A 26378-nucleotide genomic window follows, 5' to 3' on the forward strand; every position below is an offset into this window, starting at 1 on the left:
AAAATACTTTCTTGATGATTATCAGAAATCATTTTAAATGGACGAGACTCGTATAGGTACATAAAACTCGATAAAAATATTTTCCTCTTTAATCGTGCTTATTAACTAAGAGTCGTGATAAAATTACTAGGAAACAAACCTCTAAAGAATTAATTATGCGTTTGAATCAATAGGCTAGTCTTGCTCTAGGAATTTAACACAGCTATTTCATCCCGTTCACATGATAGCGTAATCAAATCGATTGAGATCAATAATGTACCTGATTATTATTCATACGTTTAATGAATGGGCAATGATTTACATAAAGTTCCGAGGCGGAACCCCGAACAATGCCCACTGGGCGGGAACGCAGGCATTACCAATCGTAACACAATAGAAAAATATTCCTTACAATACTGTAACAAAACGTACTTTATAATGCCTAACTCAAAAAGAAAGAAAACAGCTCACGTGCTAGAATGGTTATGATTTGTGCGATTCCTGAACCGTATTTTTCATTAATCGACAATTATTGTTACTTACATGTTGCTTGCTTGGATGACTTACGTTTAAAATAGAAAATATTTTATACGCACATATTTTGTTTAAAATGTTATTAACACTTATTAAATGGGCGAATGTATTACCACTTATAAATAGTTTTCGTGTGTTTGCGACTACAAATTAAAAATTCCTTACACTTAAAGCTAAAAAAACCCTGAAATACAAAATGGATAATTCGTTAAATGCTAACTACTATAATTGAAGCATTGGGTGCAACAAGGGCGTATCTCGTAAAATTGAGTTTCGAGAAATTTGACGATGAAAGTTTCAATGTCTTATATTTTTTAATGTTTATAATTTGACTTACACTTACTTTATTATTTGTTAGTCCCATGATTTAGCAATAAGATTAAGGTATTATAACTATTTTAAAGCAATCGGAAACATCTTTAAATGCGATTTTTTTTACTCGTGTTATCCGCCCTTGTTGCACCAAACTGGTAAACAGATAGGGCGTTAGTTAAATTTTTATTTTTTATGGAAAATAAATAACAATTTGAATACCTATTTTATTAATTGTAATTAAAATGTAAGTCAAACATGTGTATTTATTTCAATCACCGTTAAAATATTAAACTTTCTTAATATTTTTTTCGACTTTCGTGTTTTAATCAGATTTATCAAAATATTCACTAGACTGAAAGGAATCTTCCGAATCAGCTGCAACTGGCCTGGAAGGTCCAGCCTGATCCTCCAGGCCTGCCTGGAAGGTCAGGACCAGTTTCAACCAATCATTTGGCTCACTTTTAGCTAGGTCCACGGACCAAGTCGCCGGATTGAATTTTTAAATATTTTCTTCTTTTTTAAACTGGTTGCCGCAGTTTCCAGAGCTAAAAAGGTGAACCTTCAATATTTTTGTTAATAAATTAAACACCAAATCAACACAAATCTACTCTAGAATCTTAGAGTGAGTCCATTTGCCGGAGGAATAAATAATTGAAAATTCAGTCTGGCGACTTGATCCGTGGACCAATCTAAAAGGGGGCCAAGTCACTGGAAGACTCAAAATTAGTCTTCAGTCATTTTTTACAATAATATGTTTTTAAAAACTGCATACAGGTCGAATTTAAATGCACTTTTGTTACTGTGTGCAACAAGGGCGTAGCGCCACTTGTGACATAAATTATTCTCATGCCATCAGGGAGCGTCTGATCGAAACCAGTTTTTGGGATGTTAAACTAGATGGTACAGTGCATGTTTTGATATAATAACATCAAAACGGACTTTCGGTACCGAACGCCCTTGTTGCTCCCAATGCTTCAATTCTATGTAACAAGCGCCCGTATGTCCACACTCCGGATGTTCTTCTCTACATTATATGTTACGTGATTTATAAATACGTTTTAATGTAAACGTCTCTATAACTTACAATGCCATAGACATGCAGTGGAAAAAAGTGTAGTCAATGGAAAATAATTTTATTTAATGGAAAATATTTTTTGCAACTCATGGTTCAACACTCAACACTCAACATTTTTTTGTTTTTGGAATAAATAAATAAGTCAAATCCTATGTGGTTGCATAGACCGCGGTAACGATTGATTTCTAATGTGTCTCAATTCGCTGGTACTTGAAGGGTTAAGTGTTACCACATGGGAATAGAACCTATTACTGCTATTACTTCCGGATCGAAAAAACCTTCACTAACCACTAGATAACGGAGGCGGTACTCTGTAAGCCTTAAGCCTCTAGAGGTCGCTGCCGGTGTCAAGGCCGCCTGCGCAAGAGTTTACGACTCGTTGTCAGACATTACATGAACATTACAGTTTTATCACAACCATGCGACTAACGCACATAATGTAACAATAACAATTGAATGTGTGGCGAGATCGTGACTTATCTGCTATCTAGTGTAATTTATGTTCTACATATTGTTATACAGATTGGACGTTATTTATGTCATATTGTACATATAACCCTGAATACATGACGCTTTATTGTGTTTATAACATAGGTACTTAGGTACTCTAACATGAGTAAAACAAGCTGGCAGTGTCGGCAAGCTCGTGTGTTAGCTAGTCCTACCACATACAAGCCAATCTAGCTATTAAATGTAAATGTAGAAGTAGTACCTAAGTAGTAAAGTAAAATAAACTTGTCGTAGCCACACATACTCAGTATCTACGTATAAATTAATAAAAAGAAACATAGTTTATACACAATCATAAAAATGTTAAGTTGTGGTCTTATTCAATGGAGTTTTAAGAATACTGTAAGAAGAGTATGTAAGTGACTAAGCACTTACAGGGCAGATATAATGTACCATCCTAGACTGCATCTCACTTAACACCAAGTGCGATTGCGGTCAAATACCTGCCTTGTTATGTGTAAAAAAAAGATTGAACTCCACGTAAGTCATTTTTGCTAGAGAATCGAAAGACGCGTCGTTTCATCCAATCTCCTGAAAAGTTGCTAATTTTAGCAACTTTTGTCCACGTAAGTCATTTGATAGAATAGAAGATAATTTAATAGAATAGGTGATAGAACTTAAACGACGATATGTAACCTTTTTGTTTAGATATCGCACTGCATGCTACAATGTAGTATATTTCGTAGTAGACCCGTAGCACTATTGATGACCTAACATTCATAACAAATAGGTACCTACTCTGTAACAAAAATAAATGACCTACCATCTCACCTGTCTAACTGCCTAATTTGTTACCGCACCTGACATTCACCTTGACCCCGTGCCCTTGGGAGGTCGTTGTCCCAAACTGACAAAATATTGGTAGTTATTTGTAATCTCTCATTAGGCGCGCGCGCAGCTTTCTTTCCCATAAATCTAAAATACTATTAGGAAGTATAAATTGCCGAATGAATGAACCTCACACGATGTTTTTTGTGTTTATCGTTATAAGTATTAGAGAAAAGGGTTTGGTAAAGATGCAACCACACTGAAGACATCCAAATATTTTTAGTGGGTCAGAAATTTTTTTTTTAACTTAAAACCTTCAGTAATATTGTTACGGAATGTTGCTTAATGTTACTAATGTGTTAAATCACGTTTGTGAATACGAGCTATAAGTCTCAATTTATGGTATTCTAATCTCAGACTGTTGTCTTCTTCTCCGCACTAGTCCATTAATTTATTGTCCCGAAGCAGTGGTAGGGTTAATACTGCGACGTGTAAAAGTGCTTTTTAAAGCCTACTTGTAAAAATAAAATGAGTTTTATGACTTTTTTTATGAAAGTTGTTGCTTTCATCATCATCATCATCATTTCAGCCATAGGACGTCCACTGCTGAACATAGGCCTCCCCCAAATGCTTTTGCATGTTGATCGATTGGTAGCGGCCTGCGTCCAGCGCTTCCCTGCTACCTTTACGATGTCGTCGGTCCACCTTGTAGGTGGACGTCCCACGCTGCGTTTTCCAGTACGCGGTTGTTGCTTTGAAAGTCTAAAAAGTGATAAGTTAACGATAACTTGCTCTACAAGAAAATGGTTCCTTGTAGACGTACCACAACGGTTAATAGTCGCGAGCAGTGGCAGTGTAACAAGGATGGCTCGGGGCATAAATTGTACTTTTGACAGTTAATGATACATTATTACGAAATGGCTCGTTAAAGAGTTATGTTGCTCCGATTTCGTGACGTTTATATGAGCTTCAATTAAATAAATTAGACGCTCGTTAAACATATCTGTTATTATTAGACATTTATTTAGGTAATTTGTATTGTTATGATGTAATCAACTATTTCAGGCTGCTAATTAAGTTCTATGTTCGATAAAAATGTGTCGGTTTTTACGAAAATAATACGAGTAAAAATACAGACTTGTAAAGTATTAATAATACACATTATTTTCGTCTCAATTATTAAGATAATTTACGCGGAAACACGCCTACGTTTCAGTAACATAATTATCACACAAAATTGGTTAACCTGTCAGTGTTCAATTCATTATATTACGTCCTTATACTCTTTCGTAATCGGTGCTCCGTGAAAACGCGACAAAAACTGACTGAAAGACTCGAGAGAGGTTTTATTTTCATATTCCGTAATACTTAATTCTACGATGTCGGTTAATATTACTCAAGTGGTGTAAAGAGCATCATAATTATTATCTTAGATATGGTCACATAATATTTATAACCAGCTATAAAAACAAATTAATTGATGTGCCCCGCCACAATTCGTCCTTTGGCCATTAATATTGAGTTACGTGCGCAGGCGCACGTTAAAATTGATTTTAACGACGGGACACGACTTTTACCGGAGATAGTTGATCCTAAGGAAACATTAATATTAATAACCACTCATTTAGTGATTTCTAAATATTTTGTATACCTTGTTACTTATCTTAACATCTTTGAAGATGCTATAAATTAGTTTTCTCTCCGTCTCCGTTCTTCTCTCGTTACATTCAAAACGAGATTTTTACGTAATCATAATTTCAAACACGAATGTTTTGACATTGGATTGATAGCCGGGTGTTTTTTACTTTGCGAGTAAAAAATATGAGGGTAGATTTATCTAATTCTACCTCACATTACGGGGCGCCAAATACTCGCTGCTCCAGTCGATTTGCGACCGCGGTCGGTGTAATAAGTAGACCGTCAGCGTAACCCCAAAAAAAATGTCGTGTAAATTGACAATTATTAGTATCTTACATGTTAATCAGTGTCTATATTTTCTCTTCAACAAAGTGACGGGTGTTGTTAAAAGAAGCTAAATAACTATAATTTCAAAGCCCGTGTGAAAAACATGTGATTATCTATTGACTACCTACTTATTCCATTAAAGAAAAGATTGCGTACCTACCAGCAGTAGTACCAGCTTGAAATCAAAAATTGCTCAAGTGGTGGTAAATGTGAAGTATTCGATTTTCAGAGATGAACACAATACTTGAGGGGTGCCAAACCATAACGTTTTATGTGCCAGAAAATCAGGAATCTGTGCTTATTATTTTCAATTAAAATATTTTGTCACTCATGGATCCTCCTAATTGTCTGGGTCTTCTTGTGATATTCCCACCATTTGTAGAAGGTAACGTTATTAAGGTATTAATTCCATACTGTGATTTCCAGATGCTTGTGTCCTGGTGAGCGGCATGGGCCAGGCGGGCAGCCAGCCTGCGCCGGCGCCGCCACAGCGCGCGCGCCGGGCGCACACGCTGCCCCACGAGCCGCCGCGACACGCGCCCAAGGTAACCACGACTTTATTACTTACCGCATAAAGTTCCAGATGCTTGTGTCCTGTCCTGGTGAGCGGCATGGGTCAGGCGGGCAGCCAGCCTACGCCGGCGCACACGCTGCCAGGTAACCACGACTTTATTACCTGCAGCATAAAGTTGGAGACGCTTGTGTCCTGGTAAGCAGCATCTGCCCACAAGCCGCCACGACACGCGCCCAAGGTAACCACGACCTTATTACTTTCAGCATAAAGTTCAAGATGCTGTGTCCTGGTGAGCGGCATGGGCCAGGTGGGCAGCCAGCCTGCGCCGGCGCACACGCTGCCCCACAAGCCGCCGCGACACGCGCCCAAGGTAACCACGACTTTATTACTTGGAGCGTGAAGTTCAAATTGACGTGGCTTCTATTGAAGGGGTTAAATTGTTTTTTTTTTTCTAAATCGAGCATCTTTATATTCGCTTAGCTCTAATAGTGAGCTAGATAAATTTTAAATTGTTTTTCGACCTGTGAACAATGTCAACGAGCTCGTTGCTACTGCCCTAAAAGGTTAAGGCGTAAGATTGTAAATTATCATTTTGTGACGCATGAAATATTATAGTATTGAAATATTCGTATTTAAACATTATCTAGGTATTGTCCAGCCCATTTATTGTCCCGAAGCAGTAGTAGGGTTAATATTGGGACGTGTAAAAGTGCTTTTAAAAGCCTATATGCAAAAATAAATGAGTTTTATGAGTTTTTTTTATCTTTTTATGACTGATACATTTTGAATTCAACAAACTTTAAAGTCTTTGCAATGCAAAATAGTTCCTGAACCGGCGCATCCCAAATGTTACCACTTTTCTTAAACGACGCTCATCCACTTCCAGGTCCTGCCGTCGCTGCCGGAGTCGCCGCGCCTGCGCAGCACCGACAACGGCGCCATCCTGCAGTCCGGCGGCACCATCAGCGGCCGCCGTCCCGCCTCCACGCTGCACGACGCCTCCAGGGTCCCCCATGGACATGTGGTCAGTACACCATGTAACACTAGACTTGCACTGCTACTCTTGTGTAGTAAGGAACTAGGTACCGCTTCAAAAGAATCCCAACCAGTGACCTATTTGCATAGCTGGGCACCGTTAATCAAATAGTTAACTTCGTTAATCGTTAAACCGTTAATAAAAAAATTAACTTCGTTAAACGTTAAAACGTTACATTTCACAAGATTTAACGCAAGTTAACGTTAATCGTTAATCCGTTAACACAAGATAATAAAACGAAAAAAATAATTGTATGCAAGGTTCAAACATTTCGAATGCTTGTATCGCGCATGGAATTTATTCCTCCTCCTCTTTTTTAGGGTTCCGTAGCCAAAGGGCAAAAAACGGAACCCTTATAGATTCGTCATGTCTGTCTGTCCGTCTGTCCGTCCGTATGTCACAGCCATTTTTTTCCGAAACTATAAGAGCTATACTGTTGAAACTTGGTAGATAGATGTATTCTGTGAACCGCATTAAGATTTTGATGCAAAAATAAAAAAATAATAATAAATATTGGGGGCACCCCATACTTAGAACTGAAACTCAAAAAAATATTTTTCATCAAACACATACGTTATTACCGCGTAATCTTTCATACAAATAACTTAAATTAAAAAAATAATAATTTCATAAATCAATGGTACGGAATCCTTGTTTGTCTCGAAGCGCTGCTAGGGCAAAAAAAGAATGAGACATGTATAGGCTCCTTAAGAGCATTTGACGATTTGCAAGTACTAATTTAATTAGTCTAAACAAATAAAGATAATTTTGATTTTGTGCGTGAATCCGACACGCACTTGGCCGGTTTTTTTGTTTGCGCTACAAGCTTTCGAAATTATTTGAACCTTGCAAAGTACAATTAATTTTTTCGTTTTAGTACAACTGCATTTCAGATTAAAAGCTTGTTTTTAAAAAAGTTTTTTAATTATTATAATTTTATTTTACACTTTTTAGTAGTATCTCAATCTCAGAGCCTTGGTTCAATTACAATACAATTTAGCACCAAAGTGCTCGAAAAGACAAATCCAGCAAACCCAAACTCGATAAGTTTCCACCGTTTCATTTAGGAATTCCTATGGCCACCTCCTGACTCCATCATCAGACCAGCTCAATGATACCATTGCATTGTCGACAATCCAAGACATTGCATTGTCATCGTACTTACATAAGTATACCAAATTTCAGCTCAATCGGTTGATGAAAACTGGTCTTAAATTCAGTTGCAAGAGTTGTCCCACACATACTAACAAGTGTCGTTAGTGATTTGGTTACAAAAACTGTTGTTTTGGGTTCTGGAAGTTCTGGAAGCCCGAACGTACTTGTCAGAACGCGTTTTTCAGCGTGCTTTTGGTAAATAGTAGGTACTGGATTAACGGATTAACGGACTTAGGATAATTTAACGGAAGTTAACGAGTCCGTTAACATTTTTTAAAGTTAACTTAAAAGTTAATCCGTTAATAGAAATGTTAACTTCGTTAATTAACGATTAACGGATTAACGAGTTAATGCCCAGCTATGCCTATTTGTATACCCAACACTGCTTGTCTTGTAGCAAGGCCGCCGCCCCGCCTCCACGTTGCACGACGCCTCCAGGGTCCCCCATGGACATGTGGTCAGTACACCATATAACACATCTTAAATGTAATTTTAAGAATCCTTTCTACACAGTAGCTGGGGAACTTAGAGATACAGCTGCCAAAGACACCCAACCAGTGACCTGTTTGTAATTCCACTGCTGTTACTCCTGTGGTAGTAACGACGCCGCTCCACCTCCACGCTACAAGATGCCTCCAGGCTACCCCATGGAAATGTGGTCAGTAAACCATGTAACACTTCGTCTGTGTAATACCACCACTGATACCCCTGTGTAGCTAGGATCAGGTACAACTGCCCAAGACACACAACCTGTTACTTTAGGTTAGCGATAATTAGCTAAGGTTTTATTATCCAGTCGATGAAGCACATTATGTCGTGTCCTGCGTGCCCAAACAACTGCACGCGGAAAGATTTAATGATGCTACTCATAGCGCCACTCATGTAGCGGAGTTTTGGGCTGACACTGTATAGGTTTGTTGTCTACACGACAAGAAGAAGTGACCTGTAATTAATCCAACCACTGCTACTCCTGTAGCAAAGATACCGCCCCACCTCCACGCTGCAAGTTGCCTCCAGGGCTCAGGGAATCTCACTCAGAACATCACAATCTAGAGAGTGCACCTCTCTAAACACTGGATCACAGAAACGTTTTTATTAGCATAGAAAAATAGAGCAGTTATAGGGCCTAAGCCCTCATTCTATAAAAGCAAGGTTTTAGTTTGTCATACTTCTTTTTTTCCAGCACTCCAACATAATGTACCGCTCCCGGTCGGCGGGCGCGCCGGGCGAGGCCAGCGAGCAGCGCGCCCGCGAGCGCAACCCGCTGCACCGCTCGCACACCAACCTCGACCTTAGGCACAACGACAGTAAGTGCATTATTGCTCACCACCTTCTTAGACTCCTCTTGTTTAGTATGCTAAGTGAGCTGCCACAATGGACAATTTTCCGAGGCGAAGAAGTCGCGAGACGCGACGTGTTCGCTGCGTCGCCGCTACGCTTTGAAAGCGCTTGTAAACCGCCAGTGTGGCAAGGCCCTAAGACTTCCCTGTGTGCCTGTACTTACAAAGATCGTTATACAGTCGTAATCAGAAGAGACACCTTTCTTTTTCAGGTAGCAGTAGTTTAAATAAAAGGTTTGGATCAGAACCTGATCTGCGAATCGAAGAAGAACAGCAAAAGCCCAAATGTAATAAACATTTCAGAAAAAAATATCGAGCACCACCTCCTCCTACCCATGATGTAAGTATTCTAATAACAACTGTATTTAAACAATAATCCAAAACCTACAATATTACTTAACACTCATGTTGTTTCTTCCAGAACTGTGAGGGTTCATCGCCAGATTCCAGCGAAGGGAACGCGAGAGCAGAACCCCAAAGGAAACTAAGGCTTTTCAAAACTAGAAACGAAACCAAAAAACTGAACGGTCACTTAGATAGTAAACCAGCTTTCAGAACTAGTAGTACAGAGTACAGATCGCTAGACTATAATGAGAACCAAACCTTTGAAAGAAGATACAGGTCGCCGTGCAAAGACAAAGAGCAGCATTACAAGTACCCGGACAACAAGGATATGGTGCAGAGTTCCGCGTCTCTGAAAAGAGAGGAACGAATATTGCAAACGAAACAAGACTACAGAAAAACAAGGACAGATAGAGTCAGCGGGTGTAGAGCGAAAACATCCAAGACAAATGAGCAGAGTGAGGCGTGGAAGACACCACTTCTAAACAGGAATTTCAGATATTCCGAAAGATTCAAGAAGGAAGACAGTGAGCAACCGTCGCTGAGAAGAGAAAAGACATTCGACAACACTTTACACGTGAGTGAGAAAGAGAGCGAGTCTCCCAGAGCCATACATGAAAACAGAATCAAAGCCATAGGCGAGCAACTGAAAGGAAGTCATCTCAGCCCGTTAGCGGACAACAAGCCTTTGAGAAAATCTCTTCCTTCACTATTAATGAAGAATAATGAAGAAAAAGATGAATTCCAAGCTGAACTTAAAAAGGCAACAAGTAGGATAAGAAACGAATTAGGCGGTAAAATTAATATTAGTGAAAACAAAACTAGTCAAAACGATAAACCGAGCGCGCAGAAACCAAACCCAACGAAATTAGCAGTCCAGAGCAAAGTCAAAGAGTCTAGTCTTAAACCGAGCAATGTTATCAAACCAGAAACAAAATCAGCAATCAGCAGACGGCCTCTGGCCCGAACGAATGAAGTCAAACCTAAGACAGCCATCCCACAGAAAACTACTCCTAATGCGAAGAGTAATCCAATAGTTAGTAAATCAAAGTTTACCGGTAAAGAGAATGGCAGGACGATACCGGACAGGGGACAAGCTTCTGGCAAAGAATCTACGCCTGAACATTCGCCGACTAGGAAAAAGGATATTGCGACTAGCCAAACTGCACCAGAAAAGTGAGTAAATCTTGCAATAATGCTACAAAATTTTTGTACTAACTCTTCAGTACTGTACTTCTGCCCCTATCCAAAAGTGATAACGTTACAGCCTTAATGCGTCTCGACTTCCAGAACTTTTAGAAGTTCATATGGGGCCATAAATTTACTTGATGCATCTTAGTTTATATTTAACAAATATAAAAATGTTCTTGCAGACAAAAATCAGCGCCATCAAAGCAATTCTACTTCGGCATGATCGAGAGCAAGCAGACGGCGCCGCGCGACCACCTGAAGGACTTCCCCGGGCTCGGCAGCCCCATCATCGAGGAGATCAGCAACTTCCACCTCATCGAGAAGAAGCTGCTCGGCTACCACGACGAGGACGCCGAGTTCGACAAGTTCAACGCCAAGCTTAAGGAGGACTGCAAGACTAAGAACTGTGAGTGGTCATTTTGTTAGCGGATTCAAAGTCAAGGTTACGGTGCAAATGTAACACAGGTCATGTTTCAAGTAAATAACATAAGAGAAGCTAGGTAATGGCAGAAATATCAGCACTATTATTTCAGCCAAATGACGTCTACTGCTGGACAAAGGCCTCCCCAAAGGTTTTTCATAACGACCAGTCCTGCAGCACTGCTTGCATCCAGGTACTTCGCGTGACATTCATTAGATCGTCGGTCTACCTAGTGGGAGGCCTGCCCACTGCTACTGCTACGCCTTCCTTTATTAGTAGACCGTCAAAAACTCTGGAAATAACCCAATAATTTGTAACATAAAAGTAACACCTCAAAAGCCATTAAACTGTTTCGAATCAAAACTCTTTCTGTACTTATTAAAAAAATCTTTTTTTTTGCAGTATCCTCAGAATCGGCGCTATCCTCAGACGGGTCGGAGGGCTCGGGCTCCGAGGGCTCGCTGGGCATCGCGCTGCGGCTGCGGCCCACGCTGCCCAAGAAGCAGCCGTCCATGCCGCGCTTCTCGCCCGCGGCCGCCTGGAGGCAGCTCGCCTCGCTCGACGCGCACCTGGCTTCCGGTGAGTGCAGGTCGGGCTAGCTCGGGCTCCGGGCTCGCTGGGCATCGCGCTGCGGCTGCGGCCCACGCTGCCCAAGAAGCAGCCGTCCATGCCGCGCTTCTCGCCCGCGGCCGCCTGGAGGCAGCTCGCCTCGCTCGACGCGCACCTGGCTTCCGGTGAGTGCAGGTCGGGCTAGCTCGGGCTCCGGGCTCGCTGGGCATCGCGCTGCGGCTGCGGCCCACGCTGCCCAAGAAGCAGCCGTCCATGCCGCGCTTCTCGCCCGCGGCCGCCTGGAGGCAGCTCGCCTCGCTCGACGCGCACCTGGCTTCCGGTGAGTGCAGGTCGGGCTAGCTCGGGCTCCGGGCTCGCTGGGCATCGCGCTGCGGCTGCGGCCCACGCTGCCCAAGAAGCAGCCGTCCATGCCGCGCTTCTCGCCCGCGGCCGCCTGGAGGCAGCTCGCCTCGCTCGACGCGCACCTGGCTTCCGGTGAGTGCAGGTCGGGCTAGCTCGGGCTCCGGGCTCGCTGGGCATCGCGCTGCGGCTGCGGCCCACGCTGCCCAAGAAGCAGCCGTCCATGCCGCGCTTCTCGCCCGCGGCCGCCTGGAGGCAGCTCGCCTCGCTCGACGCGCACCTGGCTTCCGGTGAGTGCAGGTCGGGCTAGCTCGGGCTCCGGGCTCGCTGGGCATCGCGCTGCGGCTGCGGCCCACGCTGCCCAAGAAGCAGCCGTCCATGCCGCGCTTCTCGCCCGCGGCCGCCTGGAGGCAGCTCGCCTCGCTCGACGCGCACCTGGCTTCCGGTGAGTGCAGGTCGGGCTAGCTCGGGCTCCGGGCTCGCTGGGCATCGCGCTGCGGCTGCGGCCCACGCTGCCCAAGAAGCAGCCGTCCATGCCGCGCTTCTCGCCCGCGGCCGCCTGGAGGCAGCTCGCCTCGCTCGACGCGCACCTGGCTTCCGGTGAGTGCAGGTCGGGCTAGCTCGGGCTCCGGGCTCGCTGGGCATCGCGCTGCGGCTGCGGCCCACGCTGCCCAAGAAGCAGCCGTCCATGCCGCGCTTCTCGCCCGCGGCCGCCTGGAGGCAGCTCGCCTCGCTCGACGCGCACCTGGCTTCCGGTGAGTGCAGGTCGGGCTAGCTCGGGCTCCGGGCTCGCTGGGCATCGCGCTGCGGCTGCGGCCCACGCTGCCCAAGAAGCAGCCGTCCATGCCGCGCTTCTCGCCCGCGGCCGCCTGGAGGCAGCTCGCCTCGCTCGACGCGCACCTGGCTTCCGGTGAGTGCAGGTCGGGCCAGCTCGGGCTCCGGGCTCGCTGGGCATCGCGCTGCGGCTGCGGCCCACGCTGCCCAAGATGCAGCCCTCCATGCCGCGCTTTTTTTTTATGTGACAAGAGGTAAACGAGCAGACGGATCACCTGATGGTAAGCAATTGCCGTCGCCCATGTACATCCGCAACGTCAGTAAAGTCACAAGTGCGCTGCCAACCTTTTAAATCCCTTTCCCCCCAATTGGGCCTCCGGTACCCTCACTCACTCGGCGAAACACAGCGCAAGCGCTGCTTCACGCCGGTTTTCTGTGAGGCCGTGGTATCACTCCGGTCGAGCCGGCCCATTCATGCCGAAGCGTGGCTCTCCCACGGTCAGCTTCTCGCCCGCGGCCGCCTGGAGGCAGCTCGCCTCGCTCGACGCGCACCTGGCTTCTGGTGAGTGCAGGACGGGTCGGGGCTCGAGCAAGGACCTGTTTATCACCAGGACCTCACGTGTAGTCGCAGTAACTGGATCGCGCTGCGCGAGTTCGCGCACTCCTGGCACACAATCAGGCGAAGTTATGAGAAGAAGTGATGACATTTATCAACGATAGCAGCCGACGCGAAGTACCGTACTTGTGGTGTCAAGCCCCAGAAGGGGGAGAATTGACTATGAGAAGGGACATGGATCAGAGAAATTTGTAGGGAGTCAAGCAAAGCGCCCGGGGAAAAGAGCCTTGTGCAAGTACCCGCGCGCTCTCCCGAGATTCGGTTCGTACGCCGTGAGGCAGGAAGAACCATGGGTGGTGGTGGGTCGGGGCTCGGGCTCCGAGGCTCGCTGGGCAACTGCGGCCCACGCTGCCTGTTGCGAAGCCAAGAACGCGCGGGCGGCGAACGATGACCAACGTCACTTCGGGACCCACAGGGTCTCATCGGCAGTGCTCGGCTTACACACTCGCTTTGGGACACCACCGTCGATGTAATTTCTTGTAATTAGGCTGGCGAGAATTACAGCACCTATTTTAATACAGTCCACTATTTTATTTTTAATAATATTCGTTAGGACCTTATTTAACACGTCTGCCCAAGCAGCCCTCCATGCCGCAACAAAAAAAGAATTAGAGAAATCAGTCCAGCCGTTCACGCGTTGATGCCGTGACCAAGGAAAATAGGGATTAATTTTTATTTATTAGAAGACTTGTGGCCTGCCCTGGCTTCACACGTGTATATTTCGGCGTGCACGTGAGTTTAAACAGGTATTTATAAAAAACTAGCTGACCCGGCGAACTTTGTTCCGCCTTAATGGCAATAAATAAGCAGACTTTTTTTTTATTTCGAACGGGATAAAAAGTATCCTATGTCCTTCTCCTGGCTCTAAACTACCTCCCTGACAATTTTCAGCTAAATCGGTTCAGCCGTTCTTGAGTTATAAGTGAAGTAACTAACACGACTTTCTTTTATATATATAGATATTAAAAATCAAAAACCTATGTTCATCACTTCAGAAAAAAATAGGTTTGTATAGTAAAATATTTTTCATTGAATTTTATATTTATTTTTTATATTTTATACCCAGAAACACAACCACTAGCAGTGGAAACCAAGATGTCGGCGGACATATCGGCGGAGTCGTCGCCGAGATCAGAACAGTCGGCCGACAAGTCGGGCGACTCTGGAATATCGGGCGACCACGCGCACAGCGACCACCGCGTCGACTCGCCAAGACATCACGTGAGTTCTGATGCCACTATCATCTTCAAGGTTCAAATTGGAACAGATCACCTGTAGATAAGATCATCTTGGTGAAGTGGACTTCATATCCATGGGTGATCAAAGGACACCAAAGTGGAGTAGATCAATAAAACTATGCAAACAAAATGCAGGAGGGTAAATATTATGTTTAGGTCACTTGGAGCGCTTGTTCTTGTATCAACTCACATAATCAATTTGTTCAAATAAGTTGAGGCGACCTATTGTCGCCAACAGTATCAGTGTTGGACTATAGCCGATGCAAGGATTGTCAGTTCGAACCTCGTCGTCCGCTGGACGACTCTTAGGCTCAGCTTCGTTCGTTTCAGCCGAAAGATGTCCACTGCTAGACAAAGGCCTCCCCGAAGGATTTCCACAAAGACCGGTCCTACGCCGCCCTTATCCAGGCAGCTGCTGCGACCTTCACCAGATTGTCGGTCCACCTAGTGGGAGGCCTGCCCACACTACGTCTTCCGGCTCGTGGTCGCCAGTCGAGAACTTTGCCCCGCCCACTGCCGTTTGATTTTAGCGATTCTGCGGGCAATGTCAGTCACTTTGGCTCAGCTGACATCAAATGAAATTACTATAGTCTGGTCTGTGAGCACGTAGAATTTTGTCCGATGACCCCAAGCTACCCATCCTTATCGCTCGCGCGTAATTTTGTTGCTGTCGCGCTCGCACACTCACTGCGGGCGCCCGTCGCACAGTCGCGACAGCAATATAATTACGAGCGAGCGATAAAGATGGGTAGCTTGGGGTCATTGGACAAAATTCTACGTGCTCACAGACCGGGCTTTAGTGATTGCTAATATTTTGTATTAAAAAATATCCAAACCCGTCAGACCCAGGAGTCATCTCCCGCTGCATGGACGCCCCAACAAGACCTGGGCGACAGCAGCTCGGACGGGGCGGGCGGTGGCGCGCTGCACGTGGGCGGGCCCCGCGTGGCCACCTACAGCCCCGGCGCGCAGCCCTTCAGCCTCTCCCTGCCCCGGGACGGACAGGACAGGGTGAGAACAGTCAGCACACGTCGGGACGTTAGGGGACTGGTTTGAACTGCTTTTGGGGTTGCACCTGTTATGGCGCAAGAGCGAGAAATAGGCCGAGACGTTAGTGTGAACACCATCTTGGTTATTTTCTCCTTCCTTTACCCGTGCGTCGTTCATACTTCAGTGTGCGATCTAGCGCTTCGTCTCAGTCAATTTTCTGCATGGTGTACTTGCGCCATTACATTTTGGTGGAAAAGTTTTCGCGAATATATTTTTAACGTCATTGACTATGTAATGGAAGTTGCAAAAATTAAGGTTTACTTCTGTTTGTTGATCTCCACCTGACAGGCATTTATCCCAAAATCAGTGGTTTCGAAATAGTAATATTATTGGTTGGATTGTGTCGGTTAACAAATTCATCGTGGTAACTAATATCTAACAAACTACTCACCTAACCTCCCGATCATACCGAGCTGAGGAGGAGTAAAGGTGTCATTTCTACTAACATTTTAACATTTACACTATTTTGTTTAATTTCAACTAACAAACCTGCTGTTCTTTTAGCACTTTTATTGCATACTTACTTACTTATTGGCTTGGTGGTGCTTATCTTTTGGCTTTATATTCTGTAAGCATGTTGCTTTATTATGATGCCTTGTAATTTCGTTTCAACACCTCCACCTATACCAGTGTATCCTTATCTTTTCCTTTACTATTCATGTCTGTTAAGACTTCACTTTTTGATCAGAATAATATTTTCAATTTTTTACCCACAATGCGGAAAAATCTTGGCTTGCATCTCATTCTCCAATTTAAATTCATCACGTGACTCTCAAACTTATTGACCTGTATTTACTTGCTAAATTTTTACTTTATTCAATCCATGATTTTCTCTATCCTTACCATAACAGACCTTTATTCCTCGTCAGCTCCCGATTAGAACAGCTCGAGCCCCCCATAGTTTAAAGGGATGTGGTGTTTCTACGAATGCTTTCAGGGCAAGCCCTTGCAGCAAGGCTTCAACAGCCTTCAGAAGCTGCGGAAGTCGGTCTCAGGAGCGCTGGGCGCGGCCTTGGGCTCCCGAAGGTTCGACCTGGAGCACGAGCCGATGCTTCAGGAGCCGGAACAGAACTGGTTCTTGACGAAGTCAGCGCCGAACTCGTTGAGTAATCCACTGCTGTTCCAGCAGCCAAGGGCTAAAGGGTCTACCGAAGAAGACATTAAAGAAGAATCAATCGCGCCTTCTGAGAAGGTAAACATTTATTTTAGTTCCAAGAGACTCAAATGATAAAGTGTCATTTAAGTATTTTTTGACTATACTAGTTAAAAGCAAATAATCTATACTTATAATAAATCTGTAGAGAGGTCAATTCTGTACATGAAATATATTTTCAAAATAACTATCAGGGGGTGATTAGTGATCGATACTGATGCCAAAAATGCAATCAGTAAAATTTTTGTCTGTCTGTCTGTCTGTCTGTCTGTCTGTCTGTCTGTATGTTCCTTATAGAAACAAAAACTGCTCGACGGATTTTAACGAAACTTGGTACAATTATTCTTCATACTCCTGGGCAGGTTATAGGATACTTAGGAATTCCCACGGGAACGGGAATTAGCGGGAAAATCCTTTTGTATGAAAAATCTAAACCGCTTAAGTTAGACGCTTGAAATTTGGCATGCAGGTACCTTAGTAAACTTAAAGCTTAGTTACAACAGGATATTGCAAAATTCCCACGGGGACGGGAGTTAGTGGGAAAAAACATTTATATGAAATAATCTAATCCGCGTAAGATAGACCCTTGAAATTTGGCATGAAGGTACCTTAGTAAACTTAAAGCTTAGTTACAACAGGATATTGCAAAATTCCTACGGAAACGGGAGTTAGCGGGAAAAAACATTTGTATGTAAAAATCTAAACCGCGTAAGATAGACTCTTGAAATTTGGCATGCAGGTACCTTAGTAAACTTAAAGCTTAGTTACAACAGGATATTGCAAAATTCCCACGGTAACGGGAGTTAGCGGGAAAAAACATATGTATGAAAAAATCTAAACCGCGTAAGATAGACGCTTGAAATTTGGCATGCAGGTACCTTAGTAAACTTAAAGCTTAGTTACAACAGGATATTGCAAAATTCCCACGGGAACGGGAGTTAGCGGGAAAAAAAATTGTATGAAAAAATCTTAACCGCGTAAGATAGATGAAGGGGGGGTAAAACGATATCCACGCGTACGAAGTCGCGGGCGGCCGCTAGTTAATCAATAAATACGAGTATTAGCATTAAAAATAGAAGTCAATATTCGCAAAAAGTTGACCACAAAATAATAAAAATTGTGCCTGAACATCATGCTGATGTTTTAATTACTGCAATACTCACTCACTAATGTTAGGTATTATAGCCGAGGATGATGATGTCATTTAAAATGGCCATGTCTCTATTTTTTAATACCTAATCTGACAATACCATTTCGTCCAACAGGTACTTAGTTGATATCTTTGCGGATTTTATTTTAACTATAGACAGTTATTTTGTTCGACGTAACGCAGCGTGCTACGTCCAACCACATACATGGTGGACTGCTGGTTGCCATCAGGCCGCTACCAACCGGGTGATGTGAAAATCATTGGTGGAGGCCTATTGTTCAGCAGTGGACGTCCTTCTTGAAATGATGATGATGATGATTTTGTTCTAACATTGTTTTTATTTGTTTTTTTTATGGAGACCAAGGCAGATATTTGACCACAATCGCACCTGATGTTAACTGATGTCTAGGATGTTTTTTCCTAATATCGCTATATTACCCAGGACGACATGGCGGCGTGGCGGCCCAGCAACTCGTACCTGTCGTGGGGCGGCCACGTGATGTACCTGCCGCCCGCGCCCGCCGCGCCCGACCAGCCGCTCTCCATGCTCGCCATCGACCGGCCTGTCAGGTGAGCCAGAGTAGATACAAATGAGTAGGTCATCTTCATAGAAACGCACCGAGCGCGGTTTGTATGCGAGCGCGCCAATACGTATGCGGCGCGCACGCACACACTGACAAAATTTAGCGGGGATTAGCGGGGTGTTGCGCCGAATTTTGTCAGTGTGTGCGTGCTCTCTGGGTTTGTATTTACTCTGGGTGAGCTAACACTCGTCACACCATCATAATCCTGCATGTTACGGAGAGGCTACGTCCTATCCTTCCATCATCACTTAACACAATCCTGAATGTTACGGAGAGGCTACGTCATATATCGGCCAAGTCATTTACTTGTCGCCATCCTTCCACCACCCGCCACGCTCTACAGGCATGTCAGTTGAACTCATCATCACTCGTCACAATCCTTCATGTTACGGAGAGGCTACGTCATATACCGGCCAAGTCATTTACTTTTCGCCATCCTTTCACCACCCTCCACCCTCCACGCTCTATACAGGGTGTTACTTTGCATTCTTGCCATATTTACAGAGGTTACTATATTACTGATACTGAACACAAATCCGTAAAAAAATAATGCCCGAAAAAAATTTTTTTTAATGTTGAGTATTTTATTTTATCGACAATCTGTTAAACACACCACTAATTATCGTAACGCATGCACATCACTTGTTGGCGATGGCGATGGAGACTTTTTTACTTTTTATTGTATTTTTAAATATCTATTGCAATCTATTGTCTTTAAAATGTCTTTTTGACACTTGTAAAAAACTGAGAAATCCATCAAACACAAATCACGTTATAAATAATACAAAAATGACTGAAGTGTATTCAAACAACGAATAATTTAATCAAAATGGTGCTTGGAGTGTCTGCAAGACGTCTTAAACGAAATGCTTGATGACGTACCCTTAGCGTTACACCAAATGCTCTACTACCAGCAGGATGGTGCTCCCCCACAATAAGGACGTCAAGTGCGCGAATAATACGTTTGGTGAACAGTGGATTGGACGAGGGGTCCAGTAGCTTGGCCACCACGATCCTCGGACCTGACACCAATGGATTTTTGGAGTGACTCGAAACGACTGGTATGCGCAGAAGAGATAAACAGTGTAAACGCGTTACATGAAAGGATTGTTTTAGTGAGACTGTGCCTTCATCAGAAAGGAGGACACTTTGAACACTTGCTTCGCAGTACGTAAACTTTGTAAGTAGGAACTTATAAATAAATAATTAATTGTGAATAATAAGGTGATTTCATTTCATACTTAATTTATTAATTTGTAAAAATAGGGTACAATGTTGTAAATTAATTGAAACCCTATTTTAATTATTACGTATTTTTGACGGTCCTAAGCCCGTAATTCCGTAAAGTAGAAAGGAAAATCTGTAATCAACTGAAGAGTATTTTAAAATAGTTATTCATCATGTCAGCCATAGGACGTCCACTGCTGAACATAGGCCTCCCCTAATGCTTTCCACGTTGATCGATTGGTAGCGGCCTGCATCCAGCGCTTCCCTGCTACCTTTACGATGTCGTCGGTCCACCTTGTAGGTGGACGTCCCACGCTGCGCCTTCCGGTACGCGGCCTCAACTCAAAGAAGAACAGAAGCTCAAAGTTGCACAGCGTGCTATGGAGAGGGCTATGCTTGGTGTTTCTTTGCGAGATCGAATCAGAAATGAGGAAATCCGTAAACGAACTAAAGTCGCTGACATAGCCCGACGGATTAGCAAGCTGAAGTGGCAATGGGCAGGGCACATAGTGCGCAGAACTGACGGCCGATGGGGCAGCAAGGTTCTGGAATGGAGGCCGCGTACCGGAAATAGTTATTATGACTGGATAAAAAGGCTGGTACCCAAAGCCATAAAATTCAGAACTAGGCCACGCCCACTAGGTTTATTCCACTTGCACCTGTAGAACGTGCGAGACAAAATTGGTTTATTCCAATTTGTACTGAAAAACCAAATTTACTAAAATCTTAGTGTACTTTCTTTATGGGAGTCTCTTGTTTATCTTAAATAATAGGTATTGTTACCTACTTTTATCTCTGTGAATATGGCAAGAATGCAAAGTAACACGGTGTATATCAGGTGAGCTTTCACACTTCAATGCAGTGCCGTGTGCAAATCTGCCAACCGCTCACGATCACAGATAAGATCAGTTGGCCTCACCAAACGAAGTAAAGGACCCTCTCCGGATCAATTTACCACAAATCTTTCTTTTTGTCAGAGCTAGATGAAGAAAGCAAGATATTGTACGTACTTTGTATTGTTCTTTAGAGGAGACGTTGAAATTTTAAAGAGTTTGTAATAAACATACTTCAGTCTTTACCGTCCGTATACCTAAAGTACTCCACAAGTAAAGTTGAGGGGATGTAGTTTTTTCTTTCATCACAAAGTTTCTGTTTTTCTTTACAAAAATCCTCAAACGCATTGCACAGAAAACTTTACACAAGTTTCCCATTGCCCTCTCAGGAGCAAGTCGAGCGGCTGCCTGGAGGCGGCGGCCCGCGCCGCGCGCGCTGCTCTCGCCAGCGAGATGCGCGAACGCGAGCGCTCCGCCTCGCCCGAGCTGGCGCGAGCGCTGCCGGCACGCGTCGAGCCCGTTAGCGTGAGTACTGAATATTTTAGTTTATCACACAGAATGATACAATTAAAGCCTGGTCCGTGAGCACGTAGAATCCCGTCCAATGATCCCAAGCTGCCCATCCTTGTCGCTCGCACGTAATTATGTTGCTGTCGCGCTCGCACACTCACTGCGGGCGCGTGTCGCACAGTCGCGACAGCAATATAATTACGCGCGAGCGATAAGGATGGGTAGCTTGGGGTCATTGGACAAAATTCTACGTGCTCACGGACCAGGCTTTAACAACAATGTTAACAGCAGTGTGTTCCGGCAGTTAGAGGTAAGATAGCCAGTTCCTCTGTAGTTGAGATTTCCGGGTGTAGCTCGCTTCCACCTTCGGCCTGATTCATCACTTACCATCAGGTGAAATAGTGGCCTAGAGCTTCCCCGTTGGGGATAAAAAAAATATTCACGTGTTTGAGTGTAAGTGCAGTGCATATGTTGTTATATTATATTGGTTACATGCATGGTATCAATTACAATCTTAAGCAGTTATAGGTAATGCTCCTGGACTATTTAAAAAAAATAAAGTTTTAAGTTTGACGTGACCCGGGCTAGGAAGTCTTTCAGTGACTTGATCCAATTTTAGCTTGTCAAGTCGCTGGTTTGAATTTTTAAATAGTTTTTCTTTCAGTGACTGGGACAAAGTTAAAAGTGGACCAAGTCACTGGAAGACTAGGATACGCACTGTGATAAAATCTTATCGATGATTTTAGACGTCAAATGTATGGGCTTATCGCTTAAAATCGATTAAATGTCTCATTATATACCGCTGACGCTATACTTATCTATATTTCTGCTTACAACTTCACTATTTTATTGCAAAAGTTAGCTAGACCTAAAGTCTAACAGAGTCTACTTTAAACACAAAAATAAAACCAACATTTCAACTTTTTCAAACGTAGATCATGTCTGCCACGGATATTAAAAATAAATTTGTTATAACTATATTCCTTATGATACTTTTATTAACATACAATAAGAAATCAGGTTTTGTACACTTCCTTGAATTTTACAGCAGATTTCAATAGTCGATAAAGCTTAAATTATGGATGAACTATCTAAGGTAAACGGCTACTAGTTCGTGATAGTACGTAAGTTCGTAAGTTTTTTTTCTAGCTCAAATAATAAGCAAATGGAATATTATTTATAAAAATTCTTTATTACGACAAAAACTCTATTATTTAAGCTATCTAAAAAACCAAGTACCAACATTGTGGCGCCAAAAATGAGAGCAATACGAAGCTTCAAACTCTCAGAGAGCCAAAAACAGCCGTGCGGCGTGAAAATGTTGCTCTCACCGTAAGGTTAGCGCTCCAACTTCTTAAGCTTATAAAAAGGCGAAGAAACGTCCATTTGCATAAAACTTGTAATAGTGGTTTCATGTGTTCTTTGACAATTGATTTGGCTTAGAAAAAAGTTATATGAAAACGTAGAATTCCTTTAAAATTGCGATTAATTGACTCACGAAATAGCGTACATATTATTTTTCGGGAGTCCCCTGTTTCGTGATACTACCGAATCAAGGATATTATGAATAATATTTTGATGCTTGGTTTTTAAATAATTATTTATGATAATTGAAATGTAAGTTATGAAACAAATAATACATTTATTTAAGTTTCTCATGATCTAAATTCGGTATATGTTTCGTTCACTAGAATTTATATGACACGAGTTTGAAGTTCACATAAATGACCAATTTTAAGATAAATTAGCATAAGTACTATCAGCGTAATTTTGGTTTTAATTCGATTCGTTTTATTTATCTTGGTTTATTTGTATTTTATATGGGATAGATAATAGTTAATTGACACAATTTGACAATAATCCATGAATTTTACTTGGGGAATTTGGAATAATCAGTATCACGAAACAAGGAACCGTAATTATTGTTACTTTTTCCCAAGTTCGTGATATATAAATGTATAGTGCTAGGTACTTATATGACACACATAACATCAAAGAAATCGACATATTTTTTAGTTTTTAATACTTACCTACCTAAGTAATAAATTAATTATTTTTTATTATGAGTCATTGGCGTATATGGGGTTATTTTCAGGGGGGGGGACTACCCTCACTTAAGGCAGCTCCAGGGGTGGGGGGCTAGTCCCCCCCCCACATTTTTTAAATTATGAATATATAATATAGAATTGTATGAATATTTTAACATATCGTTAGAAATAAAAAATCTAAATTTTATGGGTACGAAGGGGAGGGGAGGGATGGGGGTAAGGCCCCCCTACATTTCTGATTTTTATATAAATATTTTCACATGTTGTTAGATATAAATCAAAACTTTATACGAAGGTACGTACCTACCTACCTAGCTAGACAGACTCACATTATTTCTCATGAATATTTCCGGTAATATCGTCAATTTCACAGAATTCTTTTATTCTAAATTTATACTATCGTTTTTAAATTTATTAAACCCTTAATCATTATTAAAATATCCTAACTCGATGCGTAAAACTTTATCCCGAAATAGGGGACATGAGTTCACGAACTTAGAAACAGAGCAAAATTTTATCACGAAACAGGATCCAAACAAGAGGTCCGCAGAACAATTAATATTAAAAAAAGTTTAAACAATATAACTATAATTTATGTATCAAGTTACTGTCAAAAGACCAAACTTTAGCATACAAAAGCTTTCGTACTGATATCATCCTTGGTTATTTTTAAATAAATTGTTAAAGTCGTAAGAGCCTTAATATACCGAAGTAGGGGGCACTTACCTTATTCTAATGGATTTATTATGTTAATTGGATGCGCTAAAGATATGCTTTAGTTAAGCATTTGTATTGCAATATAAAGTCTAGCTGAGTAACGAGCAGTGTATCAGTCACCTATAGCGTCATATAGTTAAATAAAATTTATTTTCATTTTTCCAACTACTGCCAAAATAGCCCCATGAGCTTCAAATAATACTGTGTGAATGCTTGTGCTTATCACAAATTTAATATACCTAATTGTATCTAGCGGGATCGAACCCATAACCGCTTTTTTGGTCTACCAGGCGAGACTGCAGGAAATAAACTATTGCGGCTCAGAACACACAATGTTAAATCAATTTGCATAAAATGAAATATTGTAGAGACTCAAAGATAACCGTTTTTCCTTCAGTCACCTGTAAATCAAAGGATAATTTGCTTGTAAATGTCAAGATCGTTCCGCACTTTAATATTTCAATAGGTCAAAAATATAGATTGGATCCAATCAATCATAGTGTTAACGTAAAATATGTTTGTTGTATGATAATATCTATCGTCCTTGAAAATTCGGAGTACTTCCTATACTTCTATGGTATCTTATTTTGTTCTTAAAAATATAACCTTTATTTTTATAATCTATCAACCGCTTTACATGGACATGGAAAGGATATAGATCCATATCTTCGTACTTCTCTATAATCTTCTGATTAATCCGAAAATTTAATGACGTGGCCCTGTGAAAATGCATTAAGTAAGCCGGGCAGTTTATATCTAAAATCTGTTAAATGATGTCAATTTTTCTCTACCAGGCCATCAGTAGTAACTTAACATATTATGTAATATGCTGAATGCAGATGCTAATCTGCGGCGTAGTTACAAACATCACTCTTCTCTTCTATGTTGCGCAAACGCAGCAAAGGATTAACGTCTTTTGTTTAGTTAATCTGATTTATTATGTCTTATAGCGTAATGTCTTTACAAATTGAATCGTTTCAAGGCCGTCCTCTAGTAATACTGTGTGTTTAATGGTATCGTTATGGCTCCTTTTATCTTGAAACTAGCTTTAACATATTGCGACTTGGTGTAGCGCTTTTTTAGCGCTTCGGACGTGCGACATCGTCTATCTATACAAATTGTAAGCGTGTCTTAGAACAAAAACGCTCGTTTGGCGAGTTGCAAAAAAGCAATTTATTAGATCCAATGACTAATAGAAAGAAAAAGTGCGAAGATTCGGTACCAAGTATTCGCGGTTCTTTATGCTGTACTTATAAGTCTGACAAGAGCTGCAGGTAAAACTCATAAAACTCATTTATTTATGCAAGTTGGCTTTTAAAAGGCACTTTTAAACGTCCCAGGTGACAATGATCTAAGACAATCTAGCTTAGTTCAATCTGAAAAACGAATATGAGCATTTAAAGAAACATTTCATCTTTCAATGCACCCGTTCTAATCGTGTTTATCACAAGTATCTACTGCTTGACTGCGCCTACTCGCTAAAACTGTCGTCAAAAATTTTGTATGATAGGTACTTCAACTGTGCCTCGTTGACGGTGAAAATAATATAAGTACTATCTACTCCTATTCACGATCTTTGAAATTAAATCAGGAAGCATAAATTTTGAAGAAAATAGCTGATCTACTAAGTTTTAATAAATCAAGGTTGTTCATTTAATTTATCGAGTCGAAATAGGCGTCAAATTAATTAAATAAAATTAGCGGCACGTTTAATTTATTGCAGACATCGATATTTTAATTGCAGCATAATTTATAGTCACATGTCTAGTTATAACATATTTTGCACGTAATATTATATGGTGGAATTGGTGGAAGACAATGCCTTAATGGGTTGATGGTGTGTTGCATCATCAGTTCATCGTATCGGTGCAAGTTTCAAAAAAAATAATTGGATCTAACGCCATCAAAGAGCTAAATTATGTCAATTGACTGATGACTTCGACAATCGAACAAACTTATTTCTATATTTTGGGTGTTTGGTGGGTCCCTCTACCTACAACTTCGTCAACAACATCTATGTTATCTATGCGCTAGCTAGCGCATCCCATGGAATGACACGGGATGACAGTGTCACGTACTAGACTGGCCCAGTGTGGGTCATAGTTCGGCAGTCTCGCATAGTTACTAGACTGTCTCGAACAATTTTTAGTACTACGCAAGCAATGTAAACTTTTTACACATATACCGTCGCTGCTGTCATCATTGCTGTCACGACGAGCAATGTGTTCTGTTTTTGGGCATATTGCTACGACACTGGCCCCGCCCCCTTTTCACATCTCCCTTTAGTTTTTGTGATCTATGTGAATTAATGAGTCCCACTTCGAAGTCCTCAACATCACACATGCGCTCTATGTTATAACATCCAGCGGGTTATATTTGGCATTGTCGTATACTAGACTGGCATCCAGTGTGGGTTACAGTTTG

The 26378-nt window shown here is 42.2% G+C and overlaps 1 protein-coding gene and 1 long non-coding RNA gene across 2 annotated transcripts in view; both read left to right on the forward strand.

Moving 5' to 3' along the window:
• Nucleotides 1-5650, forward strand: part of LOC135074758 (uncharacterized) — a 120243-nt gene extending 114593 nt beyond the window's left edge. The window contains exon 4 of the long non-coding RNA XR_010257892.1: nucleotides 5573-5650. This is a non-coding gene — a long non-coding RNA (uncharacterized LOC135074758). The remainder of the gene's footprint in view (nucleotides 1-5572) is intronic.
• A 308-nt stretch (nucleotides 5651-5958) lies between these two features.
• The window catches only part of LOC135076910 (uncharacterized), a 40803-nt gene continuing 20383 nt past the window's right edge, over nucleotides 5959-26378 (forward strand). Inside the window, exons 1-17 of the mRNA XM_063971430.1 lie at nucleotides 5959-6030; nucleotides 6547-6684; nucleotides 8249-8308; nucleotides 9035-9158; nucleotides 9404-9531; nucleotides 9613-10709; nucleotides 10907-11130; nucleotides 11548-11724; nucleotides 11885-12034; nucleotides 12195-12344; nucleotides 12505-12654; nucleotides 12815-12964; nucleotides 14511-14665; nucleotides 15526-15693; nucleotides 16670-16924; nucleotides 18478-18605; nucleotides 21069-21208. Of these exons, the coding sequence (XP_063827500.1) occupies nucleotides 5959-6030; nucleotides 6547-6684; nucleotides 8249-8308; nucleotides 9035-9158; nucleotides 9404-9531; nucleotides 9613-10709; nucleotides 10907-11130; nucleotides 11548-11724; nucleotides 11885-12034; nucleotides 12195-12344; nucleotides 12505-12654; nucleotides 12815-12964; nucleotides 14511-14665; nucleotides 15526-15693; nucleotides 16670-16924; nucleotides 18478-18605; nucleotides 21069-21208 (3466 nt within the window). The remainder of the gene's footprint in view (nucleotides 6031-6546; nucleotides 6685-8248; nucleotides 8309-9034; nucleotides 9159-9403; nucleotides 9532-9612; nucleotides 10710-10906; nucleotides 11131-11547; nucleotides 11725-11884; nucleotides 12035-12194; nucleotides 12345-12504; nucleotides 12655-12814; nucleotides 12965-14510; nucleotides 14666-15525; nucleotides 15694-16669; nucleotides 16925-18477; nucleotides 18606-21068; nucleotides 21209-26378) is intronic.

The sequence above is a fragment of the Ostrinia nubilalis genome, chromosome 1, assembly GCF_963855985.1.
Source record: "Ostrinia nubilalis chromosome 1, ilOstNubi1.1, whole genome shotgun sequence".
Lineage (NCBI taxonomy): Eukaryota > Metazoa > Arthropoda > Insecta > Lepidoptera > Crambidae > Ostrinia > Ostrinia nubilalis.